At 31.2% G+C, this 15075-nt stretch overlaps 1 protein-coding gene across 1 annotated transcript; it reads left to right on the plus strand.

The window, feature by feature from the left end:
* Nucleotides 1-11784: 11784 nt before the first annotated feature.
* Nucleotides 11785-13863, plus strand: LOC112692608. The gene is made up of 3 exons (XM_025567338.1): nucleotides 11785-12557; nucleotides 12643-12864; nucleotides 12957-13863. The coding sequence occupies exons 1-3, from the start codon at nucleotides 11785-11787 to the stop codon at nucleotides 13861-13863; spliced, it is 1902 nt and encodes a 633-aa protein (XP_025423123.1).
* Nucleotides 13864-15075: the final 1212 nt, after the last annotated feature.

Genomic DNA, 15075 nt, shown 5'->3' on the forward strand with positions numbered 1-15075 from the left:
AATATACCTCTATGTGCTTTAGTGCCAAACATAGCTTCGTATGCCGTTTGTTTAATACCTTGATGATACGTCGTATTTTTTCGTAAATTGGACAAATGGTAATACTTCTGACAATTTTGTAGTGTCATTATCTTCAATCATAGCTCTCAGTATATTTTGGAAATCTTGATTTGCCCTTTCGATGTATCCTAGTGTTTGGCTGTAGCGTGGTTTAATATGCAAAATGTTCACACCATCCCATGTTGAACATAGCTCAGATTTAACTTTATTTACGAACTCTCGTCCGTTGTCAGAATGTAAAATATTTGGAGCACCGGAAATAAGAAATATATATTTAATAAGTTATGTGCAACTTCTTTTGCAGTTTTAAATTTTAAAAGTCTGAATTGAATATACTTGCTTAGGTGATCCTGATAATCTAATATAAATTTAAATCCATCATTTTTGCAAGTTTGCATATCTACCAAGTCTACTTGACACGGAGAATCAAGTTCACAACTTATAATAGGTTTAATTACAATATTACACTTAAAATGTTGCACTCGGTTTAGAATACGCGTCGATACTGCTGAGGTTATATTTATATTATATTATCTAGCACAGCGGTTCCCAATTAGTATGAAGCCACGGACCCCTAGCTATAACTTAAATTGGTCCGCGGACCCCTTTTTTGTAAATACTTACTTTTCAATTTTATTTAATTATGAAAATGAGAAATAAATTGGTACGATTTATTTTCAATATGATTTAATTTTTAATTTTGCAAACATTTTCGTAATATAGTACAAACAAATTTTCTCAAAAAAAAAAAATAAATAATAATATACAGTCGAGTCTCGATAACTCGAACCTCGATAACCTCGAAAACCTCGATAACACGAATTTTTTTTTGACCCTAGGAAATTCCTATACACTCAATGCAATATTTGTCGCGATAAGTCAATTATAAAAATAGTTGAGCATAGATAACTCGAAGTCATTTCTTACATTTTATCGTTAGAATAACCGGTTTACAATCACAAATGTACAAATGAAATTATCCTATGTACAACTGTGCTGTAAAATAATCGGCAGTTGCTGTATATCTTCGCTGTGTAGCGTGTAAAATTTGTAGTTATGTCTCTTAAACGTAAATTGGTTACATTAACAATTGCTGAAAAAGTGAACATTATGAACATTATAAGTGAGGTGACAAAAAGTGGTAAACAGAAAAAATGAAATTGCCAAGCAATTTAATACTCCACCCAGTACACTTTCAGCTATTCTGAAAAATAAAGACGATATTTTAAAAAATTTCGAAACTAATAAAGGGTCCATGAAAATAATGAAGATTTGTGAGTATCCCGATATAGAGGTTAGTTTACTCAATTGGTATATTCAATGTAGAGATTTAAACATTCCAATAAATGGACCAATTTTAAAGGAGAAGGCCGAATTTTTTGCTACTAAACTCTGCATGGCAACATGAAACAAGTACGATGGGTCCGAAAATCCTAACTGGAAAAGGTGGATGTCTTATTGTCGTACATGCAGGGTGTGCCAAATATGGGTTCATCATGTAGAAACTGTATATATTCTGGCCGGTCGGCCTAACGTAGGTATCACGAAATATAAATCAACGGCTCAGTATATATGTGATTATTTTATTTATTTTATAAAACAATATAAACCGATACGGTAAACACTCGCGACGGCACGGTACGGCGACTACGACGACGGTACAACGACTGCTTTACAGGTAAGCGCCGCGACGCGTGCCGTCCGTCGTGCTACAGATAATAATAATAATATTTTATCAGATTACTAAAATCAAGAATTCAAAATTGGTTTTTCGTAGTAATACTGGCAATTCTACAAATTACCACAACCAGATGAATGCTGATGTATTCAAATCTTGGTTTACTTCTATGTTAAGAAGTCTTGAAGAACCGTCCGTTATTGTAATGGACAATGCATTTAACTCTTATCGACAATTTTCCGAAAAGTAATGCAAGAAAAGCAGATGTGCAGAACTGGTTAACCAAAAAAAATGTCAATTTTTTCACCGTTAAAACTTCTACCTGAACTCAGAATGAGAATAAACGTTTTAATACCATTTGAAAAAAAATATGAGTTAGATGAAATGGGGCACGAAGTAATTTGACTTCCGCCGTATCATTGCCAATATAACCCAATTGAGCTGATATGGGCCCAAGTAAAAAATCAAATGGCAAAAAATAATACAACATTTAAAATGGTCGATATTGAGCGATTGACAAACGAAGCGTTAGATTCAGTCACCTAACAGGATTGGAAAAAATGTGTAAGACATGCAGAAACGCTGCAAGACCAAGACAATAAAAAAGAAATCATGAGAGATAGTGTGTTGGAGCCAATTATTATGACTTTCCTACCAGATGACAGTGATTGGGAGTCCAGTGACGACGAAGAAAATTCGGAATGTAATTAGTTAAGTTCAAAATTATTAGTTTTATTATAATTATTTTTTTATTAAATTGTATTATATGATGTATATATTTCTTGTTTTGTAATTTTTTATTTACTTAATGTCATTATTCAATTTTTGTTTTTTTTTTATACTTCCATAATAATTATATAAGGTATATATTGTAATTTCTTCAAAATAAAATTGTTTTTAGATAAAAAAACAAAATTTGTATTTAAGTATTCTGTTTCTATACTGTATTATATACACATGAACTAATTTAAGTTTTTAAGGTACGAAAACATTGATGTAAAAATGTAGTATTATCGTTAACATAGTGATAACAGGAGAGAGATAATTTGAACAAGCGCGGCTAATTGGTTTAATAACCACTACAACAAATAATTCGCTTGGAACGCGGCGGGCAGCCGCCAGTTTTCGTGAATGGTACTATAACGTCCAAATGTCTTCAATGCATGTGACTGGGCGATAACATCTTAATTCTACAAAATAATACGAATATACCTTTTACATACATCGTGCTTCAAGTGTGGTCGACATTTACCAAACACTGATTGTAAATGTTAACAATCACTGGTGTAAGAACACGTTAAAACCATTTTGTTAACATTCAACACGATTTTTGGTAAATATCAACATACATCGGTGTCTGTCAACATTCGCTTACTGCGAATGTTTATATATATATATATATATATATATATATATATATATATATATATAACCTGATATATTGTAGCAAATTCCGTTAAGTTGATACCTACTAATATTTCTGGTGCTTAATTAAGGGGGAGCGAGAGAGATATATCCCCCAGAGCCTATATAATACGTATAATTATTTATTAATTTGTAGCTTGTGGGATTATGTGTTTTATCGTGCTGATATCAAGACGAAATACATTATATATAATTGATATAAAGAAATCTATAAATAGGTTAATACGCTGAAAAGTTTATTATTTTATGAAGTTATTATTGTTGAGGTTGACGGTTGTCGTTGTAATATAAAATATTATTTGTACAATTGTACATGGCATGTACGATTGTACAAATAATAACCGTCGAGCAATACATTGTATTGCTCGACGGTTATTACGTTATTAATGCTTTTATAATAGTATTGTTAAATTTAAAATTATATATTTTTCTATAACTACAATTCTAACTCGTATGTTCTTAGCATTCAAACGAGTTAAAACATAACCAGTAGTGTATTGGAGGGTATACGGGGATATACGGCGTATACCCAATACGCTATTTTTATCCATGGCATATAGCTTTCAAGAAATTGATGATACGTGGGTGTACAACCGTATATAACGTATAGCTTGTAATTTGAAAAATAACTACATAATACCTTGACTAACCTAACTTGTAGTTTTATTTATGACGTGATTCGGTATCGGAAATATTTTTATTATTTTTCTTTTCTTTTTGTTTTTTTAATGAAAAATTCAAATTTGTTATCATTTAACAACAAGTTTCTGTTATCAAACATTCATAGTTAAGGATGTGTAGTTCATGAATGAGTTTTTTTGGTTTCTATTAAAGATATAATAGATATAAGAAATTAAAGATATAAGATATTATAGATCTATAAATGTGGTTCCTACCATATGATAGATACTACATGAAATAAGGCGTATACCCATGATTTATTTTAGCAATACATTACTGAACATAGCTCTGTAACATAATGTCTGAAGTAAGTTTATTATTATGATTAAATATTATTGAGGTATCTAGTTTTATTTTATTTGAAAATTAAAATAATTATTGGTAATTGTTATTAATTTAAGGATAGATTAAATAGTTTAACCATGATGGCTGTTCATAAATCAGTTGTACTAAATCCTGATGATGAGATTGACGAGTCGGCTAAGCACCCAAGAATATTAGAATTTTTTTTATAAACAATACAAAAAAATAGCTATGTATATTATATTATATTACAAACAAAATAATTTAATATTTTAATAATTATTGTTTAATTTAAAAGTAAATTTAATTTTAATATATTCAATATTTACAATTTGAAGAATTTAATATAATATGGTATAGGTATTAAATTGTGTAGAATTTTAAAGCAACATTTATTAATACATTTTGTGTACTTATATATTAGTTTCAAGAATTTTTATGAAATAGTACTCCCAGGTACCACTCACCACTGTACTTGAAAATCTAAGTGTTTTATGTGTAAAAAATGTCTATCCCCCCCCTAAAATAAATTCCTAATTACGTCACTGTCGTATTTTAGTTCTTGTGCGCATATTATATTTTATGAGTAATAACAGAAATCTATTTATTTGACAGTAGTATGGTTTTTTTTGTTTAAAACACATCAAATAGTAGGAACAACTTTTTACACAATTACCCATTAAAGGATCAGTAATCTTTATTTTCCAAAAGGTTTCTTAACAAAGAAGACAAAAACCAAAAGAAAAAACTCTTAAAAATAGTTTTAATTTCTCAATAATTTTTTTCGATGTTAAATTAATTTTGTTTTTATGATTTTTTGTCACTGTTTATTTTTATATTTTTACTCAATTCAAAATTCTTGAAACTCCTCGATCACTTATTTTTTTACGTTCAAAGCGTTTGCCGAAAAACAAGCAAGCTATTTGTCTTGATAAAAAAGTATTGAGCTTTGACACAAATCGTTAATGTAAATTAACAATTATGTCACCACAGTCATAAACGATACTTATCTTAGGCTTATGTAAGTATAAATTAATAGTCGGAATTTTTCGTTCGTAAATAACCACCGACGGGGGTATTATTAGTGTGTTGAAACATTTTAAATTGGTTTCGTGACGAAATTACAGACCAGAAGGTATCATGAATATTTTAGTCGCAAATGTTAATGGTGAATTTCAGGGTTCCCAGTCGACTTATATACGTTTAATATACACGCGATTGTGGTTTTCAGTAGCGAAATTGAATTTTTGACGGCTTTAAATATTATATTGATTATATTTCATGATATGACATGGACGTTAACGAAATGCGAAAATACTTTTACGACAAGTACTTAACGATTATTAAATCAAAACGTGAAGGTAATATTTAATTGATGCGTTTTATTGAATTTGGAATGAAATTGGTGATGTTGGTTTATGAATACTATGTATCTTGGTAAATAGTAAGAGACGAAGTCCATCGTCAACTATAGTTTGGATGGATCCAACGAGTTACATCGAGTGCACAATTTATTATGCAAATGAAATTCGACCTGTGTCAATATCAGTATTGAGAAGTAACTTGTCCCAAAAGTGACGGACTCCTAGAACGAATTTTTTTTTTTAGGAACGAAGCTTGGAATTGTTTCTTTTAAAAATAAAGGAAAAAGAACATGAACTAATTCTTTATATTGAGGAACGTGAACGAAAATCACAGTTCCCTGAAATTTAAAAAAAAACTAATTAATAACTTTAACTCGTAATGTATACGTTGGTATAACACAGTACAAAGATTTTTTTTTAATACAAAATATGTTTATGAGAATAATAATTCTTAGACGGAACATTTTTTTTCATGGATTTTGTCAATTTTACTATTATATTAATATCATGTGTGTTTTACACCAGCCTTTTTGAATCACAAGACTATAGATCGATATGATTACGGGTTCTTGCATTGTGTTATTTTGTTTATTTTCGTGCGTGTATAGAAAAATTAATAAAACTCGTATCATCAGAAATATCGTTAACGACATTAATAATGTAACATTAGGAACAAAGCAACATTTGCGATGTTGGCGAATGACAACGATGACGTTTACGTGTTTCGTTGTCAGTCTGAAATAAAGGGAAAAACAATATTTTAGAGTTTATAAAAACCACGGTTAAAATTATATGGTTTCAGGTTTGACGAAAGTGTGCGGAGTAGGGCGCGGGCAAGGAGAAACAGAAAACGAAAATAATCAAGTTGAAATCGACTACATCCATCACCTGTGAGAGGATGACGAAAAAATTATCGAGGTGTTCCACAGACATGTTGTTCCGGAGACGGCTCCAAGTCATTATCTATCCGAGACAGTCGACTGAGAAAAAAATAGACAGCGAGAAAGAAACAGGGGTTCGATATTACATACGTTTCGTTTCGTTTGAGCACCGGATTTACTTTGAGAAAGTAAACGCTGCCACACACGCAGGCAATCTATTATCTCGATCGAAAGAACGAATCAACTCAGAAGCCAGAGGTAACTTCAACGCCCCGAATGCGTCAGTGGCTTTTAGATTTTTTTTTAAATGACCAAACACTGATGATTTTTCAACTTGTAAACGCACATCGTCATCGGTAAAAACGCACATGTACGCGTTCGCGGGAAACAAGGATACTACTACAATGTACGCCGAACATGACGTTGTTTCGCGATTGTTCGATATTTACAATCAGTAGCGTTGCCAAGGAGAGAGGGAGTCTGAGGACCCTAGTGTGTCATTATTATCCGTATGTACTACACTGCTATTTGATTTTTTAAAACTTTGGTAGGTACAAACTTAACGTTGACAAATAACGGGTCTTTGGCACATAAGTGTATTGCTTTTATCATGGTTATAACCATCGTTTTGGTGGTTATCATGAACGTTGTGAAGACTACCGTCCAACACTATAGTTTTATAATCAATAATGTTCGTTGTAAATAAATTTGCAATTCGACTAACGAAAAACAAATGATTTAATCAAAATTTAAATTTAATTCCAATCAACGCAGTTTTAAAAGCATAAATCTGAGCGAAACAGTTAGCTGTGTTAATTGTTTTATAGCAAAAACTATAATTACTATTTGTTACATATAAAATGAAACCTGTCTAAAAATGTCGAATTCGAATAAACCGGAAGTATGACTGAAATCAAGATCAATCCCATTGTTGATCCGGGCGTGTAGACATTGAACTCGATAGGTTACGCGGTATATTTCTAGTAGTATTCCAGTGCCGTGTAAAAAATATCGGAAAACCGGAACGCAGAATATATAAATAAGAAATAAAAATAATTGACTAACCAGTGATTAGAAATTCCTAATAACGTGTCCGTTAAGCTCGGTGTCCCGCGTTCTCCTCGGTAAAATTATCGGTGAACAAAACTGTGGTTCACGCGGAAGAAATACGTTTGTAGGATATCAAGATCGGGGAACGGTGCGCGTGTAGCGAAGTCAAAAACAGCTAATGCTGACGGAAAACTATGAATGACGTCACTGACGGTTATTAATGAAAATTTGTTTGGGTTCTTAATGTAACCACTCTAATGGCCGTGCCGTTTGGTTGGGACCGTACGTCCGCTCATTCGCATCTGCGCGTTCCCACTGTTGGACGCTTTGGTAAGTGCTTATCACCTTCAATATTACTTTCACGTTCGCACGTCTCACTCCGCGCCTTACTTCATTTTATCAGTTCCTTCTTTATTCCGGGTACATAAACTCTTAGCACTCTTCGTGCTTCATCGTGTTTCGCCGAGGAACATTTTATTTCTAACGGCCGTCCAAACTCCGATAACCGTTGATTCATTTCTGTCCCCGTCGTATGCGATTCTTTCGATTTCGGTAAAAATTCTTTTCTTTCGATATTCATAAATTTGTGTCTACTTTTAACGAGTGCGCTCAACGAACATTAAAATCACATCCACCAAACATCCTATAGTTACATTCCATGGTTTATAGTTATTTAGTTGTTAGTTTCTCGTAACTTTTTTGATTTTTTTTTTTTTTTTTTAGAGAAAATATTTAATTTAATTTCAGTTTTACTATAGTAAACTTTAAATAGTCAATGAAGCTTAAATATTTATGTAATAAGAATTTCTGTATTTTTTATAATAACTATTTGGTTGACGAACAGTTCATGTTATCATTTAAAATTTTCTAAATAGGAAAACCTATTGAAAAGCTTACAACGTATAATTATAGACAAGTGCAATTGATTTCGACCATTTGACACGAAACGTAGTATGACCTCATAATTTTTTAATTTAACACTTACACACGTTACCAAACATTTGAATTTACAAAGTATCAATTTTTTAAATGAATAAACTGCGAAGGATTTTACGTTGATTTTGGCAGCTTTAAAATCAAATGCTAAAATGATTGTGTTTCATTATTTTAACTGGTCGATTTTTCTCAGCGTACTGCAATTCGTTCGCGAATTTTTTTTCTCATATAATTGCTTATTTAACAAGATGAAATATTAATTGGTAGAAATGTCAACACAATAATTAATATTATGTCTACACTGATTTATAATTTAAATTCACTATCCATGAGTAAAATGCATTTTTAATCAATCAATTAATTTGTCACATGTAAATCAAACAAATAAGCTTATAATTTGAATGAACATAGATTAAAACACGTATTACTTGATTTTTGACTAAAACAGTAGAAAGTTAATAATGTTGAACTGAATATCGAAACACAAATAAAACGAACCAAACAAAGGTTATATCAAAAGGATGTGACTAGCTAATAATTTAAGCTTTAAAATACATTCAAACTACACACAGACACATTCAGTGTTAATTCATCAATAGGGTTTTTCAATATGACTGGGTTGATGTTGAAATGAAGTAACAATGTGTATCGCAGTGTTAACTGTGTGCCACCAAGTCTATTTCAGCTGTTGTACTGGAACCACATGTGGTCTACGGTCATATCTTTTAATTTGGACCAAAATAAATTGGTAATAATCGTAAAATAGGCTTCATTTTTTTTTTTTTTTTTTTTTAATAGTAGAGAATTATTTATGATGTAATGTTATTTTTCCACTAATAAAAATGGTTTGAAGTTTATTTATATGTAAACATTCAAAAGTGCTAACACTTTTTATTTAGCTAAATAAAATATTTAAAAAAAAATACTATCGAAAAATTAAAAATTCTATATCATAGATAATATTTCCTTATTTTGAAAAAAAAGAAAAAATGCTCTACTATGAATTTACACTGAATTTTTTTTGTCTAGTGTAATATGGTTTTTCTACCAAAAAATTGTTAATAAACGATTATTTTAATTATAGATTCATGAATCCAATACCTCGTCCCACTGATTATCCAAAAATCAACGTCTGAATAATTCATAGACTTCAATTATAATAGGTATCGTATATCATAATAAAAAAATGATAATAATTATTAGTTTCATTATTATTACTGCGGAAAACAAACAAGTGGTTCATTGATTGTTACTTCACTATAATTATAAATATAACTGATAGCCTGAAATGAAACAAAACCATTACGTATTGTTCCCAATTATCGCAAATCGAAATTTTTTTAAGTACAAATGATTTCGACAAAATATAATTATTATTCGTCTCTATGAAGTTACTAATCTTCTTGTTCAAAAAAATACTTTTCTGGCGAACGGTGGTTAAGGGAATATTTTAATTCCACCAAACGCCTATCATAAATTTCATTAATAATACCTCATATACAACTTGCATGCCATTAAATATTATTGAGCATTATCCCTAATAGTTTAGTTGTAATAATTAAATATACTCGTATATACGTATGTTTTTGTTTTTTTTATATGATTATTACAATTTTTTTAAACATGCTGTTCAGTATATTTTTACTTAGGCGGTTTAAATAAAATGTGATTTTTTATTATGGAATCATCGTATTTGAAATATTAGTGCGTATTAAACGTAATCTGTTTATAAAATAATTACGGTTGAAGATGCGTTATCCATCGTGTGTTTATGAGAAGATTGTCACAATAAAGAAAACTTAACTAGGGCCCCTGGAATAGATATGTCGCATCCATTTCGCGTTCTGACCTGCTTCATGAAATAAATAGAAATTTCATTCAGATCAAGAAACGGAACTTCTTTTATTACACATCGCGTAATTACACAATATTGATAACTTTTCACGAAATGGACATGGATTTTTAGTAGTACAGAACTTGTTCTGTAATTTGTATATACAAATAACGAAACAAATAATACGTGTATGATTTTTATTAATAGAAACAACTTTTCTTTATAAACTGCTATAATAATTATAATAATTATGGCATTTTAGGAAACTTTAGGTAAATTTATGTTGTAAATTATCATTAAAAAAAAAAAAAATTTAAAATAATAATAATAATTATGACTTAAACTATAATAAATGTTTAACTATATATGTATTGTAAATTATTAATAAAAAAAATTGTAATATTATACTATTATAAAGTATATTATAGTATATAATAGTATATAATAGTATATTATTATACTATTATAAAGTAGTATTATAAAGTTTGTTTGAACAAGGGGTAGTATTATGGCGACGGCTATTACATTTAAGATTTGATTTAAAGTAGGCGTATTTTTTTGTTTAAAAATTTGCCCCTACAATTACAACTATGAAAACCTTGCTCTCCTGTTGTTAAAACCACTATTTCCCTTAGATGTAACTCTTTTGTTTTATTGACTTCTGATATGTTAATAAAATTAAATGTAGCTGGTTGAAAAGTTGAAGAATTAAACCATCCCTTAATTAATCCGTGTTTGGTTCAAGACGATTTAGCTCATTATTTTTTTTCTGTGACTATGGCAATTATATTCGCCGAGACTGATGGATATCTATCCACCTTAGGAACTGAAACTACAACACAATCTTCGACTTTAAATTGAGTAATCTTAAGGTTATTTATCTGGAAATAATGGAACTCATATTATTGTGTAATAATTTTAAGTAAAATATTTAATATGTTTTTACCTTTAACATTTTTTTTCCGTTGCCTTTTGTAAGACTTTTAATCCTTGTTATCTCGATTCAATGATGTTTTCATTATTTTTGCATAAGTTACAAATAATAGCACTAGCAAAGTTTATTTCTACCGTTATTTCATTGTCACAAAGACTACAACGTGAAGCGATCAGTTTAATCGTGAAATGTGAATCGTCTCAGTCTTTGCTATATATCAGTAAATCCTCTTCAGTTGATATTTTTTTGCAAAATTTCTGATGGTAATTTTGAAGTTGTTAAACCTATTTTCGGACACTTACAAATAAAGCTTTATATGGAGATTTACCAATTACGCGATGATGGGAACAGTTTTTTTTTTTTTAATTGGACAAATTCTAAACTAATGGACCATTTTTTTGAATTGTTATCGACTTACTACTATGTTCTCAGACTTACTACTATACTACTTCCCTTAGGGGAGCACTAACAGTGCGACGGGTATAGCGAACCCGGGGCCCCGAGCTATGAACTGAACTGACTTTAATTAGTTAGTTCAGTTCACCCTACTCTGGCCTTATTTGGCTAGAGTAGACTGGTCTTCCAGGTTGGGGGTTAAGCGTGGGGCTAACAACCCCACCTTGTAAAAAGTATGTGTTATGATACCATCAAAAAATCAGCCTTGGTCATGGAGAATTAGATATAAATTAGGACATGGAAAACGGACTGTGGAGCTAAAGATTACGATGTGGAATATAACAAGCCATTTTCGAACTGGCTCTTGTCAGAATCTTGTAGATGTAATAAGTACATACGGAATAAAAGTAGTAGCACTGCAAGAAATTCGATGGATGGGTGCAGGTCAGCTGAAAGTAGGGGAATATGTAATTTTCTACTCGGGATTGGAGAGTAGTCATTTCTTTGGAAGTGGTTTTGCGGTTCATGAGTCACTGGAGCCATACGTCAGAGAATTCAATCCTGTTTCAGAAAGGATAGCAGTTCTGAGAATTAATACAACCCCACTAAACATGGTGTTAATATGCGTGCATGCACTGACTGAAGTAAGCACAGACAATGACAAGAATGCTTTTTATGAAAACCTTGACAGAGTATACGACAAAATACCAGGCAATCTGATAAAGGTAATATTAGGTGACCTGAATGCCATGTGTGGGAAGGAAATCCAATTTCAACCAACAATAGGAAAAGAAAGTTTGCATTATAATAGTAACGACAACGGGTTAAGAATTATATCCTTTGCATCTTCAAAGAATATGATAATAAGTAGCACAACTTACCCTCACAAGAAGATTCACAAGGGGAAATGGAGATCTCCGGATGGTAAAACTATTAATCAAATAAATCAAATACTTATTCAGAGAAGGTTTAGATCATGTGTTGAGGATGTAAGGAGCTACAGGGGGCAGATTGCGTACGGACCACTTTTTATTGATATCAAGATTTAAGCTAAAATTGCAAGGCCATAACAATATAGAATGAAGAAGGAAATAATTTAGTGTAAATCTAGAAGCGCTTAAGGATATAGAGACTCAGAGAAACTATGCTACTAAAGTTGGCAATCAGCTAAAAAAACTTGAAGGACAAGATATAAATTCAGAATGGACCCAGGCCATAACATTCATCAAGGAAGTAGCAGAACAAAGCATAGGAAGAATGGAAAAAAAAAAGGGAATAAATGATTTAATGAGGCCTGTCGCAAAGCAATCGAGAAACGGCGAGTAGCGAGAGATAATTATAATAAAGTAGGTGATCAAAGTACCAGGGGAACATATGTAAAGGAACGAAAAAACTGTAAGCGTGTGCTACAAAGAGAAAAGAGAAGCTTCCTGAATGGAATACTGCAAGAGGCAGAAAAGGATAGATCACAAGGTAGCATAAGACATTTCTTCAAAACCATCAAAAAGTACAGTACATTTAACCCAAGCCTAAAAGCTGTAAAGGATAGGGAAGGGACAATACTTATGGAGCCAGAAAAGAAAATAACTAGATGGAAAGAGTACTTTGCAGATTTATTGGATGGCACAATACCTCTGGACCCGATAGAGAACAAAATATTTCAGAAAGCGAAACAACTGGTAAAAGAAATATCCATGGAAGAAGTAAGAGCAGCGATAAGGAGCCTTAAAAACTGGAAGGCACCTGGTTCTGACAGCATACCATCAGAACTCATAAAATACGGTGGAGATGATATGTACAACTTTATTTACAGGATTTGTCTTAGGGTATGTCAGGAGGAAAAGATGCCAGAGAACTGGAACGAAGCAATAATTATACCAATCTATAAAAAGGGTGATAAAACCGAATGCAACAATTATAGGGGGATATCCCTGTTAAATTCAGTATATAAGATTTTTTCCAAAGTTCTATTGAATCGCCTAATACCCTATGCAGAAGAATGCTTAGATGAATACCAGAGTGGGTTTCGCAAAGGTAGGTCAACTATAGAACAATTATCGGTTATAGCACAAATTATAGAGAAGAAATATGAATATCGCCAGGAAATGTGGCAAATGTTTGTCGACTTTAGGAAAGCTTATGACAGCATACACAGAAATAGTCTGTATAATATAATGGAAGAATTTGGATTAAATTGGAAGCCGGAAGGAAGAAAGCCACGTGGTCGTCCCCGGAAAAGATGGATGGATGTCATGGAAAAAGATTTGGAAGACCTTGGAGCACAGAATTGGAGGGAAATAGTACAAGACCGAGATAAGTAGGATGATTTAGTGAGTGCGGCAAAAACTCTTGGAGAGTTATGAAGGCCAGAAGAAGAAGAAGAAGACTATGCTCTCAACATATTTTCGATACCTAGGTTATTTCGTTCTATACTACTTGGCTTTGAGGATATCTGGGTCCACCATGCACTATAAAACAATCAGACCACAGAATTTTGAGCTCTGTAATTATATTGTTGACAAATTCTCGACCGTTATTACTTTGTAAGATTTTTGGAGCCCCAAAAGTGAGGAATAATGAAAGTAAATTTCTTACTACTTCAATTGCTCTTTTTGATTTCAGAGGTGGTAAGGATAAAAACTTTGTACTGTGGTCTTGATAATTTAAATAACCATATTATTGGTTAGTATTGCATAAAAGTAACGTATTCCATATACATTTATATATATATTTTTGTATTTTTTACGCCTTTGTTGTGCTGGAAAAAATAAATTTGGATATTTTAATATCATTCTACAAAGTTGCAATTTACCCACTTGTTGGTACAAGTGATAGTGAAATTGCCAAAACACTGCAGCATTGAAAATCGAAAATTTGTTTTACATTCATATTATGTATACTTTGAAATATTTATAACGATTTATATTAAAAATTGGCTGTTTTTTTTTTAATTTTATAGAAATTTTTATTAAATCAATTAAGATTTTCAGATATTTCCATCGAGTTATTACGGTGGCCAGAGTATACAGATTGACATTAAATTTACTATTACTACTATACCTACTTAATCGTATTTAGTAGCAAGTAGAAAAAACTAAAAAGTGAAACAATTTTAGAAAATAACAAATGAACGAAACAGAACTTAATTAAAATGAATTGTACGTTTCACTGGCGTAAATATGATTCCTTCGTGTTATTATAATGAACAATGCTAATTATTGTTCATTATAACATTATACAGTAAACGATTAAATTACCCGAACTTCTTTACTAAATTATAGGAGAATGCGACTTAATATATTTTATTATAAATATCACGTTTGTCATTAGATATTTATACGTGTCATCGATAAGATTCCATGATTATTAAAACCTGTTTTTTTTTCCTTGCTTCCCCTCTTTGACTCACATCATTTGATTTCGGAATTGCCACACATTAAAATGTCTCTCGTTTATCGTAAAGCAAAAGTTGGATCACGTGTATACTAGGCGTAGTAACGTCTGGAAGCTTTCCTATTTAATCTCGGGAGCTT

This window comes from Sipha flava, unplaced genomic scaffold, assembly GCF_003268045.1.
Source record: "Sipha flava isolate LNK unplaced genomic scaffold, YSA_version1 75_pilon_pilon, whole genome shotgun sequence".
Taxonomy (NCBI): Eukaryota; Metazoa; Arthropoda; class Insecta; order Hemiptera; family Aphididae; genus Sipha; species Sipha flava.